Source organism: Zootoca vivipara, chromosome 5 (assembly GCF_963506605.1).
Source record: "Zootoca vivipara chromosome 5, rZooViv1.1, whole genome shotgun sequence".
Taxonomy (NCBI): Eukaryota; Metazoa; Chordata; class Lepidosauria; order Squamata; family Lacertidae; genus Zootoca; species Zootoca vivipara.
In genome coordinates, this window is record NC_083280.1 from 88,419,334 (window position 1) to 88,446,765 (window position 27,432).

At 47.5% G+C, this 27,432-nt stretch overlaps 1 protein-coding gene across 1 annotated transcript in view; it reads left to right on the forward strand.

Moving 5' to 3' along the window:
• DRGX (dorsal root ganglia homeobox) overlaps window positions 1-23,649 on the forward strand; it is a 32,255-nt gene extending 8,606 nt beyond the window's left edge. The window contains exons 4-6 of the mRNA XM_035138308.2: window positions 3,643-3,815; window positions 7,944-8,056; window positions 23,384-23,649. Of these exons, the coding sequence (XP_034994199.1) occupies window positions 3,643-3,815; window positions 7,944-8,056; window positions 23,384-23,649 (552 nt within the window). The remainder of the gene's footprint in view (window positions 1-3,642; window positions 3,816-7,943; window positions 8,057-23,383) is intronic.
• The last annotated feature ends 3,783 nt before the right edge of the window (window positions 23,650-27,432 follow it).

Genomic DNA, 27,432 nt, shown 5'->3' on the forward strand with positions numbered 1-27,432 from the left:
TGCAATTGGCTTTGCATTTAAGTCTCCTAAATTTAGAACGCAGATAAAATCATTATTCAGCCTTTGCTGATATACGCAATTAAAAGCAGGCTAAATAAAAATGGAATGATAACAATGCGCTGCACATTGTAATCATCTTTTAAATTGTGCATTTTCTTAGCCATAGCTCGGAAAGCCTGATTCTCTATACTCATAATAACATCCACAACCTGGTTTAAGCCAGCCTATTTTCAGTTTAAAATAATGGGTAGCCCAGTTGTATTCATATCTGCCTCTATTCGGGCTAAATCCAAGTCCTGTGGCATAACTGGATTGTGGCTTCCCTCATTACAGCCCAATTAAACTGAAGTACTTGGGTTTTGGTTACTTAACCCAACCGATAATAAGTGGGACTGAATATGCTTAACTCTGGATGCGTGAGGTTTTCAGAATGAACTACCAAGGCCATTGTTGGTCTCTGCATGGAAGCTATGGGGCAAAATTGACAATATGTAGATTGTTGCTCAAAGTGAGAAGAAACTTTCTATAAGCTGTGCCAGCTAGTCTCAGGGTCTAGCTAGATAAGATGTTAATTGTGTGCATGCTATTAACATAAACATTTTTTTAAAAAAAGTGAAATGGTACCCAGAGGGATGATGGAGCAGGCTTGGGACTGGTGTGTGTGTTTAATTTTTTCTTTTAACTTTATTCATTCACACTATTCTAACAAAAAGCTCTTCTCTGAATCTGCTGCTTGCATTTTAAGGGCAGCTCTTGTTGCATTGCTTAATTAATATGCAAATAGCAACTTCAGAGCGGGTTTTTTATTCTTGGACTCATGACAGGGAGCAGCGATGGGAGAGATAGTTAAACTTCCCAACACTATAAGTAGATCCCTGCTGGATCAGACTGAAGGCCTATCTGATCATGCCAAGGTTGCAGTTTCAATCCCCATATGGAACAGCTGCATTCTTGAATTGTAGGGGGTTGGACTAGATGAGCCTTGGGGTCCCTTCCAACTCTAGAATTCTTTGATTCTGTTTTGTCTGGCAGTGGCCAGCCAGATTTCCCTGGGGAGCTCCAAGCAGGGCATGAGCAAAGATCTTTATCCTACTGTTGTTAGGATATCCCAGGCACCCCCAAACTGCGGCCCTCCAGATGTTTTGGCCTACAACTCCCATAATCCCTAGCTAAGAGGACCAGTGGTCATGGATGATGGGAATTGTAGTCCAAAACATCTGGAGGGTCGAAGTTTGGGGGTGCCTGGGATATCACCTTATACCAAGTCAAACCATTGGTTCACCTAGCTCTGAACTGGCTCTACTGACTGGCTCTGAGTGGCTCTCTAGGGCAGAGGTAGGCAACCTAAAGCCTGGGGGCTGGATGTGGCCCAACCGCCTTCTCAATCTGGCCTGTGGACAGTCCGGGAATCAGCGTGTTTTTACATGAGTAGAATGTGTGCTTTTATTTAAAATGCATCTCTGGGTTATTTGTGGGGCATAGGAATTCATTCATATTCCCCCCCCCCAAAAAAATATAGTCCGGCCCACCACATGGTCTGAGGCACGGTGGACCGGCCCACAGCTGAAAAAGGTTGCTGGCCCCTGCTCTAGGGTTTCAGATTCTCTCAGCCATACCTGAAGATGCTGGGGGTTGAATCCAGAGTCTTCTGCATAATGTGGAGGCAGCTCAGGTTTCCCCATAACTGCTCGGCAGGGGGTTGGACTGGATGGCCCTTGTGGTCTCTTCCAATTCTGATTCTATGATTCTTACTCAACAAAAGGGGCACAGGTTGATTTCAGTTCCTCTTTACCCAGGCCTTTGGCCGAATGACATCCAACGCCTCTTTAAAATGTGCTGACGGTGGGTTATTGGGTTTCCTTGGTTTTTGTTACGTATTTTGTGCTTTTACTGTATATTGTGTTTTTATGTTGTAACTGCCCCCGCCCGCCCCCCGATCTGCGCATATAGGGCAGTATACAAATTTAATTAATTAATACTAAATAATAATAATAAAAAACTAGTTTGGGCCCAGTGAAAGTGATTTTATGGTGGTCATTCATTTGGCGGCCTGACCAGACATAGATTATGAAGAAGAGATACAAGAAATAAGCAGCTTTGTTCTTCCTGCAGTTCCGTTTGTTTGCGGAAAAGTTGTATAGAGCAGTGTTTCTCAACCTTTTTTGGGCCATGGCACACTTGTTCCATGAAAAAAATCACGAGGCACACCAACTCTGTGCCGCCCTCCCCTTTCCGGGGAGAAAACTGGGCCTGGGGTTCAATAGTACTGTAATCAATAATGATTGTGGTGGCGGCGATGCAATCGGATCGTCCCTGTGACGGGTAGGGGACTGAAGGCTCTTACGCCCCCCTCCTTTTGAAGCGAATAATATTGGGGAGGGGGGTCAACACCCCCAGCACCTCACACCGCCTGCCCCCCCGTCGATTACTATTATTCCTATTACCATGAATTTATTCGTCACCCGCCCCTCACCCTAAGGACCTAGGGCAGGGGTGGGAGGGGGCACTTACCGCCCGCAGGAGGAAGCGGTGGAGGAGGAGGAGGAGGAGGCCTGCTGGGCCCCTCCGGGGGTCTCGAATAGAAGCGTGTCGCCGTCGCTGCGCCTCACAGGCGCTCCCCCCGCGGCGGCGGCGGAGCCTCGCCGCTTGCTGCCGCCGCCGCCTCCCCTTCCTCCTCAGAGGGGGCTTCTCAGCCAGAGGTCCGCTCTCCATGCCGGGCGAGACCAGACTCGCCTCCGCTTAAGCCCGGGACGAGAATGGTTAATGGCGGCGGCTGAGGGAGGAGGGCTGCCCGGCCGCCTCGGCAAAAAAAAAAAAGCCGTTTGAAAATGGCGGTGGGAGCCGCGCCGGCCAATCAGCGCCGCCGACGGCCGGTTGCTAGGAGACGGCGCGGGGTGCGAGTGGGGAAGAGGCCTAGCTGCCAGGCCTGAGGTCTTCTTCGCTTTGGGGATTGCCCTTCTCCCCAAATTGCCCTTCTCGTCGCGGCACACCAGCCAGCGTCTTGCGGCACAGTAGTGTGCCGCGGAACAGCGGTTGAGAAACGCTGGTATAGAGAGGCAACAAATAGATGACCCTGTTGTCTCATGCTGTTTTCGAAAGCACCTCAAAGTGCAAGTAGATAAGTAGGTGGGAAAGTAAACGGCGTTTCCGTGTGCTGCTCTGGTTCGCCAGAAGCGGCTTTGTCATGCTGGCCACATGACCTGGAAGCTATACGCCGGCTCCCTCAGCCAATAATGCGAGATGAGCGCCGCAACCCCAGAGTCGGTCACGACTGGACTTAATGGTCAGGGGTCCCTTTACCTTTTATATCTCAAAGGCAAGCTAACCTCAAAGGTGCATTTAACCCTCACGCGTGGGGAAAACCCTTCCTTTTGATAATTGTCCTTCCCATATTTTTCCCCCTGTGTTTAAATCAGGTGCTTATGCCCTACACAAATTATTTATTGTGTTTCATTGAATAAGGGCCTCGGAGAGATGCAGGTATTCCTGTTGTAGCTCCCCGATGCAGCTGGGTTTTAATAGGCAGAAGCTGATGCTTTCTTACAGTCTCATCAAAGCAGAAGAGGAAAGGAAATTCACACAAATGACAATAGTTTGGTGCCCAAGCAAAGCTGCCTATTGGTTCCTTCCTTCCCAATTCAGGTCTGGTTCCAGAACAGAAGGGCAAAATGGAGGAAAACAGAGAGAGGCGCTTCAGACCAAGAAGGACCCAAGGAGACGATGGCTGAGGTGACACCCCCAGGAAGGAATTTAAACTCTCCCTCTCCAGTTGACCAAACCAGGAATAAGAAGGAGAGCCTGGAGATTCAGCAGAGGTAAGGTTGCCTTGATTTGCTATGCATTTAGTGCTGGGTGGAAGTTTGAAAGCATTTTTTGATTTTCATTTTTTATTTGGGTGGGCGGAGGGGGGAAGAGACTTACAGGCCACCGTGTCTAATCCTGAACATGGAGCGACATCGAACACACCCTTTTTGGGTAATGTGGTTAGGTTAGGATCATAGGAGCCAATTTCTGGGGTCAGGGTCCCCTCTCCCCAATAAAATATTTTAGGGCCTCTCCCAAGTTGAATCTATTCCTGGGAGCACAAAATGGCAGTAAAAGAAGGGGGGAAAGGGGTGTGTTGTGTGTGGCAGCGACGGGCTGATGAAATAGCTGGTGAACTTGCACGGAGACAGAAACAGAGAGAAAGAAGCAGAGCTGAAACCAGGAACAGAACCCAGGCAAAGAGCCTCGCATGCATGGGGGAAGATAGCAGAGGTTTAGTGATAGTTGCTCCTTGTGCCTGAAGAGTCACGTAGCGCCTTAAAGAATAACATATTTAATGCGGCTTTTGCTTTTGTTGGTTGAGCACACTTTACCCATTGTACGAATTGTTATCTTAATTGGCAGATATGGCTAGGTGTGCCTGTGCCCACACACGACGCAGCGGCCGTAACCGTTGTACGCAGTGGGGCCCAGAGGCCATGAATGTGAGAAACTGCGGTGAGGCTGCAGAGTCCAACGTAGGACCAGAGACTTGGCTCATGGCACCCATAACCGATGATAATTTGTGTGCGTGCTTTTAGCTTCGGCTAGACATGCTAATTTAACACATGTAGAGTGAAAGATTGGTTACCCAGGTGGTCAAAGGACTGCTGTTTTTAGTTGAATGTGCTGAGATGGAACCACGGCCGTTTATTTATATTTTAGGTTTGGGCCAATTATTTTTATAGGATTAACACACACTTATATTAGGCACTCTAGGCTTAGAGTTAGGATGTGGCTGCAGTCCTCTGCACACTTACCTGGAGAAAATCTCAATGGATATTCAAGTAAGGGATCATCCTTGCCTCTTTCCCCCAGGGGAACCCAATCTGTACTGCTGAATCAGAGCAAACACCAATCAGGTTTTCTCCAGATTGACGCTTATTCCAATGTATCACAAAATTGCTGGTTTTCTTGGGGAAAGAGTGAGGGCGAAAGCAAAACCTCTCAGACTCAAGTTTTCTAGGTATGGGACAAGCACATGTCTGGATCAGCCCCACGTCTTGCTCAGTGTAGACCCACTGAAATTAATGAGCACGACCAAGCTAGAGCCACTAATTTCAATGGTAAAGGTAAAGGACCCCTGACCGTTAGGTCCAGCCGTGGACGACTCTGGGGTTGTGGCACTCATCTCGCTTTACTGGCCGAGGGAGCTGGCTTACAGCTTCCGGCCAGCATGACTAAGCCGCTACTGGCGAAACCAGAGCAGTGCACGGAAACGCCGTTTACCTTCCTGCCGGAGCGGTACCTATTTATCTACTTGCACTTTGGTGTGCTTTTGAACTGCTAGGTTGACATTTCAATGAGTCTGCTGTAAAACATAGTTGAATGCCACCCAATGAATTAAATGGGACTTCCTTCTGAGTAGACTTGCATAGAGTTGTGCTGTGGTGAACTTGAAATCAGCTTTCTAAAAAGAAAGCTATTCCTTTTTATCCTATATAATAATGTCCAAGATGTCCCTGCGTCCAAGCTGTCCCGTGTGTCCCTGGGTCACTGCGCATGTGCCCCAGGGATACAGGGATTGGACGGAGGGACAACGGCCAACCGCCGCTCCGCCAACCGCCGCTCCGAAGCCCAGTCTCTTGCTGGAGGTGCGCGGCGAGGCGGCGGGGGAAAGAAGCGCTCCCCCCGGCAGCCTTGCCGCGCACCTCCGGCATGGGACGGCGCTTCCTCGGCCGAAGCGGCAGCGGGTGCCGAGGGAAGCCGGCTTTGGCTTGGCGGCGGCGGGAAGAAGAGGAATTCCTCCTCTTTTTCCCGCCGCCGCCAAGCCAGTCCCCAAGCCGAAGTGCGGCGCGGCGGGGGCTTTTCGCTGTTTGACTTCCCGGAGTGAAGGGGGAGGCAAACGGCGAAAAGCACCCGCCGCGCCGCACTTCGGCTCGGGGACTGGCTTGGCAGCGGCGGGAAGAAGGGGAGGAATTCCTCCCCTTCTTCCCGCCGCCGCCAAGCCAGTCCCGGACCCGAAGTATGGCGTGGCGGGGTTTTTCGCTGTTTGCCTCCCCCTGGGGGGAAGGCAAACGGTGAGAAGCCCCCGCTGCGGGGTTGCCGGCTCTGTCGGGTGGGGGGGAGGGAGAAGCAGAAGATCTGATCGGTCTTCGGCTTCTCCCTTCCCCTGCCCAACAGAGCCGGCATTTGGCTCTGTCAGGTGGAGGAAGGGAGAAGCAGAGGATCGGATTGCTTCTCCCTCCCCCCACCCGACAGAGCCGGCAACCCCGGGATCTGTGCTTTCTGTCGGCGGTGGTGGGAGGGGAACGAACGGAGAGAAAGGGCTGCTTTCTCTCCGTTCGTTCCTCTCCCCTCACCACCAACAGAAAGGGCTGTCGGCGGCGGAGGGAGAGGAAGGAAGGAGGAGAAAGGGCTGCTTTCTCCTCCTTTGTTCCTGTCCCTCTGCCGCCGACAGCAAGGACAGGTCCGCGGCGAGGCGGGTGTGTGTGTGAGAAGCGCTCCTCCCCCCCGCCGCCTTGGCACGCAGCGCCGGCATGGGACGGAGTTTCGGAGAAGATCTCCCGCCCCCCCCCTCGCCGGGCACCTCCCGCTTGAGACGGGGCTTTGGAGACCTCCGAAGCTCCGTCCCATGCCGGCGCTGCACGAGAGCAGCGTTCTAGCGCCCGTTTCTAAACGGGCTGAATTCCACTAGTTTACTTATAAAAGTGAATAAACGTATCAGTAAAAAAAAAAGAGCAGAAAAAACCATAATTACAATTAAGCCCATATTGAATAATAGAATGTAAAAGTTGTAAGAGATCATGAGGGTCATTTACTCCAACTGCCTGCAGTGCAGGAATCCTGCACAAACAGAACCAGATTTTCTTATTGATTCTACTTCAGCATACTGGTGCTTCCCTTTGGCATTCATGTAGAAAGCAAGGGCATTTTCTTGCACCCGGATTCAGTCCTTGAGTGCAGAGTACACATTGCACACACTGACTTGGTCTTAAAGGCATTGGAAACATGAATATATCAGCGGTGGCTTTTCTGCTCCTTGATCCGTCATTGTGATTGGATGCCCAAGGGGCCACAGTGGCTGGGAGAGCCATGCCACCTCTTTTGGGTTGTGTGCCAGTTATAGGTAAAGGACCCCTGGATGGTTAAGTCCTGTCAAAGGCGGCTATGGGGTTGCGGCACTCATCTCGCTTTCAGGCCGAGGGAGCCGGCGTTCGTCCACAGGCAGCTTTCCGGGTCATGTGGCCAGCAGGACTAAACTGCTACTGGTGCACGGAGGACCGTGACGAGTGCCAGAGCGCACAGAAACGCCGTTTACCTTCCCGCCACAGCGGTACCTATTTATCTACTTGCGCTGGCGTGCTTTCGAACGGCTAGGTTGCCAGGAGCTGGGACTGAACAACGGGATCTCACTCCATCACGGGGATTTGAACCGCCAACCTTCCGATCGGCAAGCCCAAGAGGCTCGGTGGTTTAGACCACCTTTTACCTTTGTGCTAGTTATGACCATGCTTGGGCAGGGAAGGCCTGGGCACAGCAAGCCAAGCGTTGGTAACCTAATCTTTGGACTGCCGTAAGGCACTTTCCGTCTCACAAAATAGTGACCACCTGGAGGCACACACGGTATGTTTGGTGCTTGTGTGAGAGCCAGTGCAGAGAGAGGCAAAATGACTGGGATGGTGGGTGGCCTCGAGAGAGGAGGGTCTTCTTCGTGTAACACCAGACATACCAAGATGGAGTGAGTACGAGTGAATTGATGCAATTGATGCTGGAGTTGTATGTATATGGGTTGCTCAGTCAAATTCCTGATTGAGGGTCACCGAATGCAATCGATTCCCCCGACTTCTGGTTAACATGGTGACTGGTCAGGCAGCTGGCTCCGGAGCTCCGCAGGTAACACATTTTTTATTGAGTCTTAATGGGTTTCAACTTCTTTTAAAACCTATTCCCCCCCCCTCTCCTCCCTTTCCTTGCAGCCTCAGCCGAGCCGTCGGTCCCTCGGGGCCCTTTTTCCCCTCGTGTCTTCCAGGGACTCTCCTCAACACAGCCACCTACGCCCAGGCTTTGTCGCAAGTTGCGTCCCTCAAAGGTAATGGTCTCTTTTTTTAAATCCCAGATTCCGCAGCAGAAAGATGTGCTTTGTGTTTGACATGGCGATGATAATAACAACCCAGTTGTAGCTCAGCCGCAGTTTGCTGGTTCAGTGGCACTGATATGGCTGGGGCTTTATGGTGCAACGGTTGTAGAATTGGCACTTTTGGACGTAGCCCTTTTTGCATTTCTGTTTTGACTTTATGGGCAAACGCTCTGATTGGTTAGATTTGGGTTGCGCTCCTGTATACGCTTATCCAGGAAGAAAGGAAGAAACTTCACTGGAAACAATGGGACTTACTTCTGAGTAAACATGCAGAGGGTCATGTCTCATTACATACAGTTAACCAAATGTCTAAACGGGATTGGGCTGGCTTTTCTTTTTTTTTTGCAGTATCCTGGTCTGCAAAGCTATCCGATAAGCCCATGAATGGTGGAAAAGCTTCTTCTTCCTAGACGTTATCTCAAAGAAAGTGGGAAATGACCGCCTTTGGCTGCCGCTCTCTGACATGTGCTGCTGAGTCACACTGTGACTTGTTTCCCATTAGAATGGCTCTGTGGTTTCATTCGCCACCATTCATATTTTGCAGAATAGGCGACAGAACAGGCAATGGGATACCCCAGGATAGCCAGTGCTGAACTAATGCAGGGGTGGCCCATCTTCGAGGCGAGGTGAAGCTGTTTGCCTCGCGAGGCGCACCTGCCCCTCTTCCCCACCCCTGGCTTTGCGCCGCTGCCAGGGCTTCACCAACACAGCACCCTCACCACTGCAGCCACATTGTACTGGTAGCACTGGTGCAGCTTCAGGGGAAGGGGCAGAGGCAGGGCAGGTGCAACATAGGGGCCTGGGCCCGGATCTGTGTTGGGTGGCATCGGGGCATTTTGCCTGCAGCGGCAGAAAGTCTCGGGCCAGCCCTGATCTCAGATTTGAACCCTGGTTCGTTCACAAAGCTGCAGTAGTTCATCAGTAAAAAGCCAGTTGTTGGCAGAGAGGAGCCTTGGTTCACTTGCTTGTGCGAACCGGATTGTTTTCATGAATTAAAAAAGGCAGCTCTTTGGTCTGCTTGTGGCACATAGAGTTGGGAGGGTATTAAAGGTCACCTTGTCCAACCCTCTGCTTGGAATCCAGACCTAGAGTATTCTCTGACCAGCCTCTGTTTGAAGACCCACCCCAGATAATTGGTTATATTGTCAGAGGCGATGTTAGGGTTGTGCAACCCGTTTGGCCGTACTGGGTGCAGGGGGTGCCTGCTGAGATTTGACAGCCCAAAGCCTGCCACTGCTATTGTTGAGTCACTCCTACCGTTGAAAGGTCACTACGGATGTTCAGCCAAAATCTACCCTCCTGTAACTTTAGCCCATCCAACCTGCTCTCTTGGGGCAGCAGAAAACAAGTCTTTGCTCTTCTCTTTGTGACAGACCTTCAGGTATTTGAAGATCGCTGCCACGTCTCCCTTCAGTCTTCTCTTGGCTAGATACACTCAAGTTTCTTCAACCTTTCTTCATAGGACTTGATTCCAAACCCCTGACCGTCTTCGTTGGTCTCCTCTCAACCCATTACAATTTGTCTGCATCCTTCTTGAGGTCTGGTGCCCAGAATTGAACACAGTATTCCAGTGAAGCCCGACTAGTGCAAAATAAAGTGGAACTATTACTTTCTGAGACTTGGAAGCTACACTTCCAGTAAGGCAGTCTAAAATGGCATTAGCCTTTTTTTTACAGGAACATCACGCTGCTGACTCATGTTCAGCTTGTGACTATGAGGCTGAGATTGCCCATCCTGTGTATTTTATCTGTAGATAGCCCAAACACAGAAGAACTCTCCATCTGCCTCTGTTTAATTTCATTGCTAGTTTTGGCCCAGTTTTCCATTCTAGGCCAGGTTGAACTTCATTCCTTCCCACTGAGGTGTGACTGGCTTAAAGCTCTCTTGACCAGGTTCGCCATGTTTCGGCCAAACACAGTTCTCCAGTTCTCATGATGTGCAATACATCTTCTGCCAGCATTCCTTTATCGAGGAAGAACTTGCAGGTTAAAGGTGTGAGTCATTTGTAGTTGGTTTTTTTTTTAACCTGGAAATAGCAACCGCAGAAAGACTTGATTAGTATTGGGACCACAACACGTAGGGAGGGTTGTGGATAATGCCTTCCTTTCGTGCTGTTGTGCCAATGAAGATTGTAATTATACACCTTTTATCTGCTATGATTCTTCCAACGTTCAGCTTCATTAGATGTCCGTGCATTCTGGGGGGCGGGGATATCAATTTTATCAACATGCATCATCATCTCTACATGTCCCCCCCCCCCCCGGTCAATACCTTTTCTCTAAACTAAAATACCCCAATGCTATAACTTTTTCTCATAGGAGAGCTGCTCCTTCCATGGCCCTATTACTTCCTTCTATGATTGAGTAGGCCAGTAGGGCAAGAGGTTCTCCAGTAGACTGCCACCATACTTGCCTCAAGTTCCCACTAACCCTGCCATACCCCTCTTCAACGTTCCTCTGATGAAAATAGGGATGTCCTATTCAATGACAACAACGATGATGATTTTATTATTCATACCCCACCCATCTGACTGGGTTGCTCCAGCCACTCTGAGTGGCTTCCAACATTTGTATATAGAAACGTAATAAAACACTGAACATTTTTTCAAAGCTTCCATATACAGGGCTGTCTTCAGATGTCTTCTAAAGGTTGTATAGTTACTTATCTCCTTGGCTTAGGGGGGGGGTCACATAACTCCATACCCACCAACATTTCTCCAATGAAAATAGGGATATCCTGCTCTACCTAAGGACATCCTAGGGAAGAGCAGGATATTCCGGGATCAAATCAGAAAGCGCGATGGCTTCTGTAAATCCAGGACTGTCCCTGGAAAATAGGGGCACTGGGAGGGTCTGCCCTGGGCAGAATTGTTTTCTGGGAATTCAAGACAAATACCTGCAAGGGGATGCAGAGCTGCCATCCGGCTTCCCTGCATCTCTCCAGAAGCCCAAGGTAGCTTGGTTTCCTCCGCCAGCCCCCACTTACTGAGCATTTCAAGAGCCAGTTGTCTAGACACGCCAGAGAGAAATTCTCTTTCAGTAGGGCAAAAATACCTGCACCAACTTCACAGGTGGCCACAAGGCAGGCCTGTGTTACATGTTGTTTGCACTTTTTCGAGCATGTTGTTTGCACTTTTTCGAACCTCTTCCAGCTTCACAATATCCCTTTGAAGTATTTAGGGAATTGTCTGAGCTCCTTCCCATTATACTGCACACAGAGACCTGATTAACAGGTTGACTGCAGCCTTCTGGGAGCTACACCGCTGTGACTTGAGTCACAACCAGTCCACTAACAAGTCCACTACGTACAAGGAGGAAACGTGTGGCTTAGGGCAGATTGACACACATCTCCAAAAAGAATCCCAGGAACTATAATTTGTTAAGGGTGTTGGGAATTGTACCTAGGCAAGGGGCAAACTACAGTTCCCAGGATTTTCTGGGGGAAGTCTGTGCTTTAAATGTATATTCATTGTGAGTTATTGTATTTTTCGCTCCATAAGATGCACCTAGTTTTTAGAGGAGGAAAGGGGATAGCCCCGGGTTTTTGAGGATCAGCTCAAAGTTGTGCAGCTTCTTTTGCAAAGGGGAAAAGCTCCGTTTTTTGAGGATCAGCTCAAAGTTGTTGAGCTTACTTTGCAAAGGGAAACAATCCTGTTTTTATGGGGTTCAACTCAGTTTTTCAGCTTCTTTAGGAAAGGAAAGGGAGCTGTTTCTCCAGTTTCCAGACAGATAATCTAATCAGACAGTCACATGTCGCTGGGGAAACAAATAGCCTCCATTTGCAGAACATTCAACAATGGAAGCCTGGGCAAGGGGGCGGGGCCAGAAAGGGAGCCAGCGATCGACCACACATTCGCTCCATAAGACACACAGGCATTTCCCCTAACTTTTTAGGAGGAAAAAAGTGTGTCTTATGGAGTGAAAAATATGGTAAATTTATGGTGTGGCTCTGCCTGTATATAGGTTTCTTGGCACGCACCCAATGAGTGAACATTGGACAGTGTGCCAGGTTCCCTTCTAACCCTTCCTTTCTAATATATATGGCGGTAGCTGCAACTTTCTCCTTGTGTAGATGGGGCCGCTCATCCAGGGTTTGTGCATTTGTGATTTTTGTAAGAGGATCTTGCCTTCCTCCCCGGGAATCTATAATATTAGCACCTTCATGATGTTGCATTGTGGAGCCTTTGACTGAACACCGAGCTACAAAAGGAAAATCCCTCGCTGCGCATGATTTATTTATGCTCTGTGCAATAACATGGAGTTACCAGGAGAAATCAACAAGCTTAAAAGCAAGGACCCCCAGAGCAGTTCCTTAATGGACAAAGGCAATAGTGCAATTCATTAATGGAGAGATTATTAATGGAGGTAAACAAGAATCTCTGGTTTTCGGCGGAAATTCTCTAATCATTGTGGGAGAGCCTCCCTTCCACTCCTACAGAACTTCCCCGGATCCTCTGCTGCCCAGTGGAAAGGAGATAAATAATTACCTTTGTCATGGGATGACTTGCATAGTCTCTCCTCGCTCGCGATATTGCTTGCTCCGTTGGCGTAGCGGCCTGTGTGCAGCCATTGATGGGAAAGCAGCTTTTGCATTATACATCAAAGCACCGGGCAGGATCGATCAGGATCATTCAGGGTTAGTGCGCTGCTGTGGTTGTAAAAGGTTTCGTGAAGGCTTAATTGTGGTACCTGGGAGGAAAGGGGTTGTTAATTGTCCTGAATGAGTAGAATTTGTCAATGCTCAGGACCCCACCCAGCCCCGTTGTAGTGAGAAGCAGGAAGGCAAGGATTTACCCAGAACGAATGCTGCTCTTCGCAAACCTTTTAGGACATACCTCCCAATAATAATAATAATAATAATAATAGTAATATTTATTAAATTAGTATACACCTCTTCATCTGTAGATCACAGGGCGGATCACAACATAATCATGGCCAGGAAATAATTCTGTATAATATTATATATTTGTAGAGCAGGCAGCAATGGTTAATAATAATAATAATTTTATAATTTTATTGTTTCTACCCCACCCATCTGGCTGGGTCGCCCCAGCCACTCTGGGAGGCTTCCAACACATATAAAAACATCAAACATTAAAAACTTCTTTCCCCCCCTTGACCTTTTATTGGTTTTACAGATAAAGAGTACAAATAAGCACAAATCAATAAAATCATACTGTATGTGGAGATTCTCTGAATCTCGAAACTTCCCTCCATCCCATCCATGGAGTCTTATTTTAAACATCTACAACTGCATACTAGTCCATACTCCAATTTTTTTAAATATATTGAACCATATTGTCCATAATGTTTCTTACACAACAAGTGAGTCAAAATCCTGCTCTTGTTTCCATCTGCTTACAGTGGTCCCCTAGATAACTTTTTTTTTAAAAATCCATTCTTTTATAAAGTTTTCATCCTCTTGGTTTCTGAGCTTTGCCATCTCAGCGTAGTCCATCAACTTGGTTTGCCATTCTTCTCTGGTTGGGACTTTGTCATCTTTCCAACTCTGGGCCAATAACATCCACGTGACTGTTGTTCCATACACAGAGTCTTTTCTGCTCCTTCAGGATATCGGTACCTGTAATTCCTAATGAAAAAGCTTCTGGTTTCTTAACAGAACTTATTTTAAACATTTTTTTTCATTTCATTGTATATCATCTCCCAGAAAGCTTTTATTAAATTATTAAAGTCCACCACATGTGATAAAAGGTACCTTATTTTTCTTTATAGTTCCAGCAGATATTTGAACTAACATTAAAAACTTCTTGACACAGGACTGCCTTCAGATGTCTTATCAAACTGTGTAGCTCTTTTCCTCCTGAGCGAGTTCCAGTGGGTTCTGCCTTGTCCTACCTTACATGAAGCCACAGATTCATGCTGGCACGAGGCTTTAGCACAGTAGGCTGATAATACACAGCTTTGTCTCTCATTTTCGTCAGATCCTAGGGACACAGCAGGAACTGCAAACAAGAGCTTGTCAGCTGAGATGAACGGGATGGGAAGAAACAAAACTGAATTTTAATGCAGAGAAGATGAATGTCGGTTGCCTTTGGGCTGTCATGGTTGCTACCTGTTCTGAATTGGGTTTCAGTTCTCCTGAAGGAGCAGGTCCCCAGTTTTTGGGGTGCTCTTGGATTTGGTGCTGGGTTTTTTTTGAGATTCATAGATGGCATCGGTGATTAGGAGTGCCTTTTGTCAGATTGTGCGGGTATGCCAGTCGTAAACCTTATGTGAGTGCATGGGTTGGCAATTTTTTTTAGCCGCAGGCTGGTCCACTGTCCCTCAGACCTTGTGGCAGACCAGAGAAGCAGCACCGGGGGTGGAGCTGGAAGAAGAGGCTTGGGGGGCAAGTAGTCCTCCTCCCCACCCCCACCCCACCCCCCATCCCAACCACTGCTCTTACCTTCCCTGGGGCTACCACCACCACCACCGCTGCTGCTTCTGCTTCTCGTGGGTAGGCAGGAGAACCAGGGGGGGTGGCGGAGAGAAGATGAGTGCCGTGAAAGGGCTGGCTTCAGAGAGGAGCTGCTTAAAATGGCGCTCAGCCAGCTCAGCCCAGCCCCCTTCCTCCTCTAGGCAGGGCGGGGAGAAGCCAGGAGGAGGGAGGGAGAATATTAAAAACCCGATAAAACATCAAACATTAATAACTTCCCTAAACAGGGCTGCCGTCAGATGTCTTCTGAAAGTCAGATAGTTGTTTATTTCCTTGACATCTGGTGGGAGGGCGTTCCACGGGACAGGCGCCACCACCGAGATGGCCCTCTGCCTTGTAACGTCGCTTCTCACAGGGAGGGAACCACCAGAAGGCCCTCGGAGCTGGACCTCAGGCTGAACGATGTGGGTGGAGACGCTCCTTCAGGTAAACTGGGCTGAGGCCGTTTAGGACTTTAAAGGTCAGCACCAACACTTTGAATTGTGCTGGGAAACATACTGGGAGCCAATGTAGGTCTTTCAGGACCGGTGTTATGTGGTCTCGGCGGGCACTCCCAGTCACCAGTCTAGCTGCCGCATTCTGGATTAGTTGCAGTTTCCGAGTCACCTTCAAAGGTAGCCCCACGTAGAGCACATTGCAGTAGTCCAGACTGGCTTCCAGTTCAGGTGTATAGGGCTTTTATGCATTCAGTCCCCCCCCTCTCCCTCCCCCCTTTTTCCTGTACCACTGTTGTTGCTCAGGACATGTTTGTCTTTAATTTGGAAAACTGTGCATTTGTAATGCTTCATGAGAGCACTGCACATTCAGACTTAACAGCTCGTCCCTAGTACCGTAAGCCCTGCATCACACCTCCACCAGTGTTGTGTGTTTATTATGTGCTGTGTTTCACAGGCGATTCTCTTATTTGAGATGTTTAGGAGGGTTTCTGATGGAGCAAGGCAAGCTGGAGAGATCTGCGTTTACGTGGATCACATAGTATCCGAAAGTTTTGTTTATGTCTTCTGTATGTTTCCAAGCACAATTCAATTCAAAGTGTTGGTGCTGACCTTTAAAGCCCTAAACGGCTTTGGCCCAGTATACCTGAAGGAGCGTCTCCACCCCCATCATTCTGCCCGGACACTGAGGTCCAGCTCCGAGGGCCTTCTGGCGGTTCCCTCGCTGAGAGAAGCCAAGTTGCAGGGAACCAGGCAGAGGGCCTTCTCGGTGTTGGCGCCCACCCTGTGCAACACCCTCCCACCAGATGTCAAAGAGAAAAACAACTACCAGACTTTTAGAGGACATCTGAAGGCAGCCCTGTTTAGAGAAGTTTTTAATGTTTAATAGATTATTGTATTTTAATACTTCTGTTGGAAGCCGCCCAGAGTGGCTAGGGAAACCCAGCCAGATGGGCGGGGTATAAATAATAAGTTATTATTATTATTATTATTATTATTATTATTATTATTATTATTATTTGTTCTGCATGTAAGCCTGTGAAATGGAAGTATCTTCTGTGCCCTGTTTTCATACGCTATTTAATATATAGGTGAAATAGAGCTGAATTATCCTGAATGTCCTTTTGGGAGGGATAAATTTAACTTTTTAAAATAGTTTTTAAAATTTTATTTATACTTTTCAGATTTATACATTTCATTGAATTTACAATCACCTTAACATTTCAAAGCTTGACTTCCACCCCTCTCTTTCCACGGTTCCTTAGATTTATTTTTAATATCTTCTGCATATCCAAATCAACTTAATTTGCTCATTAAATAATAGTGTTTGTTTAAGAGGGCAGCCTTTAATATACTATTCTGTGCTTGCCTTACCCTGGCACCCCATTCATTCCTTCTAATGTCTCAGTGCAATTGGGTAAGTTATGATTAGAAAATCTTGTTGTATATGCTGTGGTTCCCCCCCACCCCAAGGATATGTACACATGTACGGTTTGAAACACGCAGGGCTCATTTTTTTTGCAGTGCACTTTTTTGCATAGTGCTATACAATTCTACATACCTTTGTGCAATAAATTTGCCTAACACGGGAGTTGCTGTCTGTGATGTTGGCACTCACATACATACATACAGGTGGACCTGTTTTCAAAGTAGTGCGCACCGCTGCTTTTTTACTTCTCTTAGTTTTAGTCTGTCCGGATCCCCTTGGCACTGGTAGTAACCTCAATGGGGTTACCTCACTGCAAACGCACGCACTTCCTTCCTCGTTTGTTTTTTTTTAAAAAAGGAAATTGCACGTTTTTTAGGAGTCTTTTAGGAGATGGGGAGTGGCACAGCCCTGTAACATCGCTAGTTCCGCCCAATAGGAAACGCTCTTTGTGTACACATGGTGGCAGCAAGTGCTTGAGAAGTGTATTTGCAACACAAAATGGGTTTAAACTTTTCCTGCAGAATGCGCTTTAGATTAGCCAGGTCCAGGGGGATGAGGACGTGTGTGTAACACCCCCCCCCCCATGCCCCGCATTAAACTAGAGCAGTGAACCAACAGCCACAATTGAGAATTATTTCTCAGTAGTTTGTACACTGATCCCAGGCTCTGGACTCATACAATATACATATTATTAGAATAATAGAATCAAAGAGTTGGAAAGGACCATGGTGTTCATCTAGTCCACTGTTTCCCAAGCTTGGGTCTCCGGCTGTTTTTGAACTACAACTCCCATCATCCCTGATCACTGGTCCTGCTAGCTAGGGATGATGGGAGTTGTAGTCCAAAAACAGCTGGAGACCCAAGATTGGGAAACCCAGATCTGGTCCAATCACAAGCAATGCAGGAATCTTTTGGCCAATATGGGGCTTGAACCCATGGCCCATGACCCTGAGATGAAGTCTCATGCTCTAACAACTGGGCTGAATAGGAAATAGATGAATAAACAGGGGAGGGAGCCAGAATCCTTTGGAACTGAGGCATACAAAGAGGTTAAATTTCCCCCAAGAAATGAAAACATCTGTATTGTTTTTATTGGACAGAAGGGAGTTGCCCTATTGGTTGAGATTTATTTTACAGTGGTGCCTCGACTTACTAATTTAATCCGTTCCGAAGGCACCTTCGTAGGTCGAAAAGCGCCATTGGAAACGCGATTTCCCATAGGAATGTATTGGAAACAGAAAAATTCGTAAGTCGAAGCAAGCCCATCTAAAAATTCGCAAGTCGAAAAAAACCTATCTAAAACCGCCACGGTTTCCGTTCGGATGTCGAGAAATTCGTAAGCCATTTGCCCATTCGTAAGTCGGAAAATTCGGTTGTCGAGTCGTTCGTAAGTCGAGGTTACCACTGTATTTTAATGGGGTGGGATGGAGAGCAAGGAGGAGGGGTGTGGTCTGAGGGGAAAAGGGGCCCACTTTGCCCAAGAGCCCCCACAAACTGCTGTACCCCACCTCCAACACCTGCCACCTGAGGCGCACATCTCACTCAGGGATTTAGCAGGAGTGCCTTTTGCAAAATCAATCAATCAATCAATCAATCAATCACCCCTTCTCGTCATCTTGAAAGGATGGTCGGAAATGAGAAGGATTCACTTCAGGCTGTGCTGTGAAATCAGTCTGTGTAACCAAAAATTAAAAGGATGGCACGTTTGCTGGGCTGGGAAAAGGGTCCTTACCTCAGAGAGAACTGGTGCCTAGAAGTGATGGTGTTGGGCTAGAGCCGGGGCTAGAACCAGGTATCTGGTTCAGGTGAGCTTTCAGAAAGAAAATCAACGGAAACCCCTCAGATTCTTGAAACAGAACGATCCAAAAGGGAATGAGTTCTGCTGCTGGGGCTAAGCAGGTCTGGCTGTGTGTCATCTGCCTGAGCCTCATGACACCTTTGTAGGGATGAGAATAGATGCTGGGAGGACAATTATTATATATTATCCTTTGTGACCTTTTGCAGCTTGAAAGGGATAGCTTGGAGAGGCTAGTTTTAGCCTTTTGGTTTAAATAATCCAGGACGCTTTAAGGCAGACGGGATTCTCCTGGTATTTCTCCCTTTTCTCCCACTTGATGCCATAATCACACAATCTTGTAAAAGGTCATAAATTAACATTTGCTTGCTCAGAATCCTTTTTGGAGAGTAACAGATGCAGCAGCTTTGTTTGGGAAGGCTTAACATGGTCATTCAGTTGCAAAGACATACTTTAAAAGGTAAAGGGGCCCCTGACCATCAGGTCCAGTCGTGTCCGACTCTGGGGTTGCGGTGCTCATCTCGCTCTATAGGCCAAGGGAGCCAGCGTTTGTCCGCAGACAGCTTCCGGGTCATGTGGCCAGCATGACTAAGCTGCTTCTGGCGAACCAGAGCAGCGCACGGAAACGCCGTTTACCTTCCCGCCGGAGCGGTCCCTATTTATCTACTTGCACTTTGATGTGCTTTCGAACTGCTAGGTGGGCAGGAGCTGGGACCGAGCAACGGGAGCTCACCCCATTGCAGGGATTCGAACCGCCGACCTTCTGATCAGCAAGCCCTAGACTCTGTGGTTTAACCCACAGCGCCACCTGGGCTTAAAATGGTGTCTGAAGGCCCTCGCATTGTTGGCTTGATGGAAGAATGATGAAAAAGAGGATGTTCAATATATATCGCATGTAGGACAAGAGAGCGATAGAGCAAGCGAGCGATACCTTCTCCTATCAGGGCACAGTGGGAGAGTGTCTAGCAAACTCTAGCAAACTTGCAGGAAAGCTCTATGAACTCCAGTTCCAATCATGTGCCTATCTAGAAAACACAAATTGTTGGTTTGACAGCACTGTAAATATCCCACAGACTCGGGAGGAAGAATTGTTAGGGAACGATTCCCAAACCTGCTGCCTTCCAGTTATTTTGGATTGCAGCTGCCTTCAACTCCAGTCAGTATGAGTGCTGGCAGGGGCTGATGGGACCTGGAGTCCAAAATGTCCAGAGGGCACCAGGTTGGGAGTGGCTGTGTCAGGGTGCAAGTGATAATAAGATGAAAGATGCGCTTCAAAATCTAGATCTAGGCGCACCCTGCTCCTCTTCTCCTCCGGCGGTGTCTAGTGGAAAAAGAGGTCCCCTTGTGAACCGATCTGTAGTTCAAGTACCACTTTCAGTTAAAATGTGCTTTTGGCAGAGATGAGGCAGGACTAATTTAATTTTTCCTGTCAGTCTCTCTGTAGCAGATCAATTAAACTGTCAAGTGGATCAAATATTTCAGACTGTATTTATTACATTAAGTATTTATGTCCGAGCTCAGCCTTTCAAGCATGATGTAATATAGCAACAGTAGGTGCTCCAGATCAATTTTGCAGAATTTGCTGTAACCTAATGGAGAACTAATTGTGTGTTTTTAATTTAGAATACAGGAGACAGCAGCTTCTTGAAACAATTTAGCAAAGGGCCCCGTTCAGATGCTAAGGCTGGGCTTCCACGCACTATGAGAGGAGCAGATCTGTTTTCTTCTAGGGCAGAGGTTTTCAACCTTTTTTGAGTCCACAGCTTCCCTGACCAACTACCTTCTTTCTGCGGCACCCCTGTGGGGCTCAGGAGCCCAGTTATGCCACCCCTTGCCTGCAGAGCTGGCAGCCCCTCACCCTTTTTCGAACACCCTCCCTTGTGGAGTGTTCCCTCAGCGTCCTCTCCTCTCTCCTTGAGTCCTCTGCTGCTGCTGCCCCTCCTCACAAAGAGGGGTGCCTCCTCACATTGCCCCACAGGGGCCTGGGACTTCTCTCTCCATTCCCAACAGCAAGGGCTGGCGGACCGGCTGGCTATGCTCCCTCGCCCGCTTGGTTACTCCAAGGCCACCTCAGCTCCTGGCAACCAGCACCCCCTGGCCAGCCCCAGAGGCACCATTCGCCTGGGGAGCTCGTACCCAGGGCTGCTGCAACAAACAGCCCTGCAAGCCTTTGGGAGGCAGAGACATAAGAGGGCATCAGAGGAGGGAGAGAAGGAAAAAGGGAAAGAGGCCTGTGTTGCCTGCGGCACCCCGACCATCATTCAAGGCACCCCAGGGTGCCAGGGCACGCTGGTTGAAAACCACTATTCTAGGGACTAAATGGAGCCTTCCCTATATAACCATGTTCAGTGCCTCTCTGGGAAACTCTAATAAGACAGCAAAAATAAAACCCAAGCGCTGATTGAAACACCCATTTGGTCTGGCATCCTGTTCTCACAGTGGTGAACCAGAAGCCCATGGGAAGTCTGCTAATAATAATAATAATAATAATAGAATCATAATATATTATTTATACCCTGCCCATCAGACCAGCCCTCCCCAGCCACTCTGGGCAGCTCCCAACAGAATATTAAAAACACAATAAAACATCAAGCATTAAAAACTTCCCTAAACAGGGCTGCCTTCAGGTGTCTTCTAAAAAAGTCAGATAGTTGTTTATTTCCTTGACATCTGACGGGAGGGCGTTCCACAGGGTGGGTGCCACTACCGAGAAGGCCCTCTGCCTGGTTCCCTGTAACCTCACTTCTCGCGGTGAGGGAACTGCCAGAAGGCCGTTGGAGCTGGACGTTGGAGAAGGCCGTTGGAGCTAAACAGGGCTGCCTTCAGATGTCTTCTAAAAGTCAGATAGTTGTTTATTTCCTTAACATCTGATGGGAGGGCGTTCCACAGGGTGGGCGCCACTACCGAGAAGGCCCTCTGCACTTCTCGCAGGGAGGGAACTGCCAGAAGGCCCTCGGTGCTGGACCTCAGTGTCCGGGCAGAACGATGGGGGTGGAGACGCTCCTTCAGGTATACTGGGCCAAGGCCATTTACGGCTTTAAAGGTCAGCACCAACACTTTGAATTGTGCTGGGAAACGTACTGGGAGCCAATGTAGATCTTTCAGGACCGGTGTTACACAGTCTTGGCAGCCACTCCCAGTCACTCCCAGTAACGGGACTTTAGTGCAGCAGCATTCTCCCCTTTTGTGACATATTGCCTCTGACAGGGCAGATAGAAAATAGCTTTACCCTTCATTATTTTGTCTTTATTCTCTTTTAAAGTCATGTTGGCAGCCATCACTGCCTCATGTGGTAGCTCCCATGGAGGTCCTTATTTCGTGCGTGCCTCCCGTTATTTTATTTATGCAGAAAAGTATTTCTGTACCGCCATATCGTAAAATATCAAGGCAGTGTGTACAACATTAAAACATAAAGCACCATTAAAAACAATAACAGATAGCCATTAAAGCAGCTGGCTGGTCAAAAAATTAAAAATTAAACAGCTGCAGAGGCCTGTGGACTGAAAAAGGTTTGCAAAGATACCTGGAAGTCAAAAGTGAGAGCAGCTGCTGAATCTTGCCGGAAGAGGATTTCACAGCAAGGGGGCCAGCAATTCGAAATACCCGACTTTCAGCTGAGCCCGTTTGGACCTCTGTAACACAGCACTCTTCTGGGTGATCTTTAGACACAACTCCCACCCGTTCACACACAACAACATTAAAGCTATATCTGAGCATCCCGCGTGCTGTTCACAGGCCCTCTGCATTTGTGAAAGTTGCTAACGTGAGGCAGGAAGTGGAAGACGGGCCTTTTTAAATGGGAAGCGCATTTTAGTCCCTCTCGTTTTTACATTCGCAGTAAGACGAGTGAAACCACAAACAGCACTTTTCACGTTACGTGTTGCTGGAAGCACTCGTAGCTCTTTTGGCCGTGCACTTTCCACAGGCAGTTGTGAAGGCAGAATCAGGGTTTCTTGCCCCGTGTCTTTATAGAAGATGCAAATTAGGTGAGATGATATATCCTTGTCTACTACTGTTTCTCAAAGGCTATATGGCTAACCCAGTTCCTATTATTTTACCTCCATATTGTTCATAGTATTTCCTGGCTTTTCGATCAATATGGTTAAGCTACACTTTTTTTAAATGACTTTAAGAAGTTGTCCATAAAGATGAAATGCTGTTTCTTCGTTGAACCAAAGGTGGATTTATAGGTATGCACAGTACAGTATGTGAGGAATTAGGGCACCATGTGGCTGAGGCTTCCTCTAAGTTACTAGAATACATGGATAACTGAGGGGATACCTTTGAAAAGTGACTACAAACAACGAATTGCCATTGTTGAATTCTAGTATTTTAGTGTGTTGAGTTGTTTCCACTCTTCGTTGTTTCTTCTTCCTGATCAGGACCATCAACAGGAGTGCAGGAGGTACGCATGTACTGAGTCCCAAAGCATTATTAACTTTTTCTTTTTTGGACATTTCTGAAAGTTAGAGCACAAAATGTGGAGGCAGCTGTAATTCTTCAGCGCGTGCTAGGCAGCATCGTTGCTAAGAGTGCTCAGAATCGTAGAATTGTACAGTTGGAAGGGACACTGAGGATTATCTCGTTTAATTCCCTGCAATGCAGGAATCTTTTGCCCAATGTGGGGCTCGAACCAACGACCCTAAGATTAAGAGTCTCATGCTCTACTGACTGAGCTACCCACAGGGCTAAATCACTTAATTCTGTTGCTAAGCAATAAGAGGAAGGATGTTGACCACCAACACTGGATTTGGAAGCAGACCCCCTCAGAGCAGAACAAAAAGGTGGATGAAGGATAATACTGAGATATGTTTGTTACAGCATATTCTTAGCGTCCACATTATTTAATTCGCTCCCAAAGGGTGCTTCCTTTACATAATAAAACAGAATTGACTGGCTTTGGTATATTTTACTCAGAAGTAACTCCTTGAAACAAATCGGGTTCCTTTTCTGCTGAGAAAAAATCGTGATACAGTCTTTTTGACCACTGTACTGTGGTTTTGGAACTGGTAATCTAGCCTGAATAGTGTCTGCGCCAGCTTCATCCGTGGTCCCTACAGGTGGGCAGAGCCCTGGAAAATCCTCCGGGCTCATATTTGTAGAAGTGCATCACAGCAGCAAACGGCTCCATCTTTTACTGATGCATTCCGACGGCCGGTGGTGTTTTGTTTTTCCTCCCGCTGCAGGTAGCCCGCTGTGCTCTTGCTGTGTTCCCGAGCACATGGGCCTCTCCTTCCTCCCCACGTACGGCTGCCAGAGTAATCGCACGGCGAGCGTGGCGGCCCTGCGCATGAAAGCACGGGAGCACTCGGAGGCTGTGCTGCAGTCGGCGAACCTCCTGGCCTCCAGCAGCCCCACTCCAGCCTCGGGGGCCAAGCCTGGCGCGGAGAACGCCTTGGACAACAAGCCGTCCGTGGCTGTGGAACAGAACGAAAGCGAGAAGAGTGTTTGAGACCCCACATGCCGCCTCATAACGAACTCAGCACCCTAAGAAACCAAATCCAAGGGATGTACCCTGCCGAAGCTATCTGGACTTATTTTGAAACTGGAATGAAACTCGCTCATCTGTTGACTGTTTCAGCAAGCTCTAGCTTTTCTTTGGTCCTCTCTTTTATTGCCACCATCAATTCCCGCTGGATTTCCTGAGGTTGTCCATTGCTCTCGCTGAATCTCCAGGTACTGCCTGGTGTTAGTTTTGCTTACAGTGGAACTGGATCCAGGAGCCCTGATGGAAATAGTAGAGAGAGAGAGAAGCAAAAGGGCATCATTTGCCTGGTGCCTAGATTCCACCAGATCGGGGTGGGGAGGGGATGAGGGGTCCCCTCAGTATCGCATAACAGTTCCCCTTCTATTTAAACAAGAACAACAACCTCTTAGTTGTTCCACAGCGGATGGGTTGGTCTCATAGGCTTGGCGAGCGGAAGTTCCTGAGGTCTGGAGAGCAATATGGACAGAGAGGTCAGTCTTGTTGAGGCTTAGGGCATCCCGCACAAGGGAGTTTATTGCTAATCCATTGGTTTATTTATTTAGAAGGTTTGTATGCCACCTTTTGAGAGAATGGCCCTCAACGCAGATTACAGGAGATTGTAATGATGCACACACAACCCAACAGCCCCTTGGCCCACATCCAAGCCATCCTACACAAGTGATCCTACACGTGTAGGAGGAAGGAGAGCTAGCCACCCTTACTGCAGAGGGGCCTTCGACTTGCAGGTGCCACTAACTCCTTGACTTAGGCCATTCAGATCTGAGAAGCCAGGCCAACAGCCAGGAGTGTGGCAATTCCCTGCACAAAAACATTGGGGCTGAATTTCTAGGAATCTGAGTCATCTCTCCATGGGACCATCACTTCACCCTGCTCCCTACGTTCAGTTTGGGACTCAGGAGGGCACAGACATTCCTGTCAGTGCTGAATATGTTTCTAGCAGAAATATGAATGGGTGAAGAAAACAACCTCTCTAAGGTATAATTTAAGCTAGGATTTGGGGGCAATGAAAATGACCGGAAGGGCCTACTACAACATCTAGACGATAAATATGTCTTCTGTCATTGAATGAGCTTGGTCAAGAGGATCTTTGGATCCATCCCTTCCTGGAAAGGAATTTCTGCTTTGCCTGCTAAGTTTGCTCTACTTGCCAAACCGAGGTCCTTTTTGCAACATGTCCCCTCCATTTCCCCTCATCATTGCAGAACTGTAACTTCACACAGGCTGTGCCTCAAGAATCCTGTTGAATTTGAGGACATGAGACCATCGGTATATCCCACAGAGCAGAAGGAAAACACTTTGGCAGCATTCCATAACCAAGGGTTTGATTCGTGAGCACAGAGTAGTAATATTTTTTATTTGCCATAGGTATTTCTACCCTGCCCTTCAGATCATTTCAGCAGTGCAATACTATTCAAGTGTACTCAGATATAAGTCCTGTTGAATTCAACTCCCAGTTGTTTGGAGAACTGCCTTGCAAAATTCAGAGACGTACGAATTTCAAAGGATAGCTGTGCTGCGGTTTGTGCATTGTTTCAGAAAGCGCAAACAAAAAATGCTTACAAAAGTGGGTTCATTGGGGGAAAGATATTCGAGAAAATGACATGCACAAATGCGTTATGTTTGGGGAGATGGCTCGCAACAATATGTGTCTTAGGAAAAAGCGACTGCGCGCTAATACGCTGATGAATGTTTGGTGGTGGTGACTTTTTAACTTAACAAATTGCAAACCGATAACACAAGTGTAGTGATCTGAACTTCAGATTGGATAACTAAAAAATGGAGAGAAACTAAAACAGATAATCGCTGCTTCTAGTAAGTATGTCTCGGATTGCAGCAGACCCAAACATATAAAACAGTTGTTGAGAACTCAAGGCTGTCACCCCCTGATCAGGGAAGTGGAGTGCCTGGTTCTCCAAAGACCAGACCTTTGCAGAGTCACAACCTCCCAGCTTAGGTAAATTACACCATGACAGAAAGATAGCTGGTGATGCTCAGGCCATGTGTATAGACTTAGAGCATCTTTCTGGCTCAGAGTTCATTTTGAGCTCCATTCTTTAGACAAGAGGGGCTGTTCTTTGTTTTAACACGATCAGTTGTTAACATCTATCTCTGTCCTTTCGATAAACTTGAATCCCAGCAGAGAATAAAAAGCAGAAAAGTGGGCAGCCACTGTAACTGGAGATTGCAGCACCCCGGTGGGGTTTGGATGCAACCAAATTCTCTTCACCTTGAGCTCTTAAGCATTTATCTGAAGAGCAACAAGAACAGATTCTTCTGCCAAAAAAAAAAAAAAGCCACACACACAAACATCCCAGGAAGAAGAGGAATCCTTGTCTCTCTTCACAGCCATTCCAGTTGTCATTTGGAATTTTATTTCCTAAAGTTCCACTATTAAAATGGTTTGCAAAAAATATAAGCAATCTCAATTTCATTTCGGCATAATTACCGATCGCTCAGGTGAACTTAGCCCTTGTATACACTAACTCTTCATCCTAATGGTTTGATTAAACTCATTTTTCCTCCAGAAAGGTACATAAATAAGTGAACTGTTGAGCAAATTAAGAATACTTAACAGCATTGCATCTGAAAAGTAGTTATGTTGATTAAATTTTCTGTCCTTGAGGATTTTCAGGAAATTACTTTTGATCGTCAATAACACAATTAAGTAAAATACACGCACATTAGCATGAATAATTGATAAGAAATTATGTATTACCATGAAGCATTGATTTAATAATTCATGGTGCGACACTCTAGTGACTGTGCAAAACTGGAGACCATCACAAAAGCCTTGCCTGCCTGATGTAGCTGGAAACGCTGCCTGGCAGTTTTGCTGTATAATAATGAGAAATACCTGCTGCATGATGTATTTTCTGTTGGTTTAATAAAAAAAAAACACCGTTTAGAAAAAAGGACCCCAAGGATTGCCCTGCATTATTTTTAAGACTCCTTTTCTCTCCATCTCTACGAATGATTCTCTCTCTCTCTCTCTCTCTCTCTCCATATAACACACACACACACACACACGAGGTGTTTCATGGACCCTTAACACAATTTTAGCATAATTCCAGGTCATATCAGAAAGGCACCACTCCTGCACAGTCTGAAAACGCCGTAGAATTATTGCACTTTAATGATGAAAAGCATGACACCAGGAACCTCAACTCTGTCCCTCTGAGCAAGGATACACAACAAAGACTGGACAGATATCTAGACGATGCTGTGGTTTTACGGTTTGTGGCAGAACTCTTAATCCGGATTGCACGTTGGAAAGACTCAGCCTCCCTTTGAGAGTGGCTTTAGGGTACTTGGGTCAAACCAGTGGTCTGCCCAGCCTGATGCTTCTTTTGCAGCTGGCAGCAGCCCTCCATGGTGTTTGGGCAAAGAGAAACCTTTCCCCAGTTATGCTGCAGGAGATGCCAAGCATCGAAGAACCTTGGAGCTCCTGTATCCCACTGTGCCATGGTGATGGAAATGGAAATAGGGATGAAGGATGGGAATACACAGTTGAAGGTAAGGATGAGCTTTGGCCTGTGAGTTCTGTTCCCTCGCTCAGGAAGTAGTGGCATCAGCAGCAGCTCTGGGGCTCTGCCCTTCCAGTTGGTGGTTTGGTGCTGACTCCGAGGAAACTTGCTTCCTGCTGTGACCGTGAACATCACAGGGGAAAAACAAAGGAGGTGGTCCTAGGATTCAGTATGTAACTGGGTCGTCCACGCTTCTGCTTGCCCTGCTACTTCCTTCTAGGGC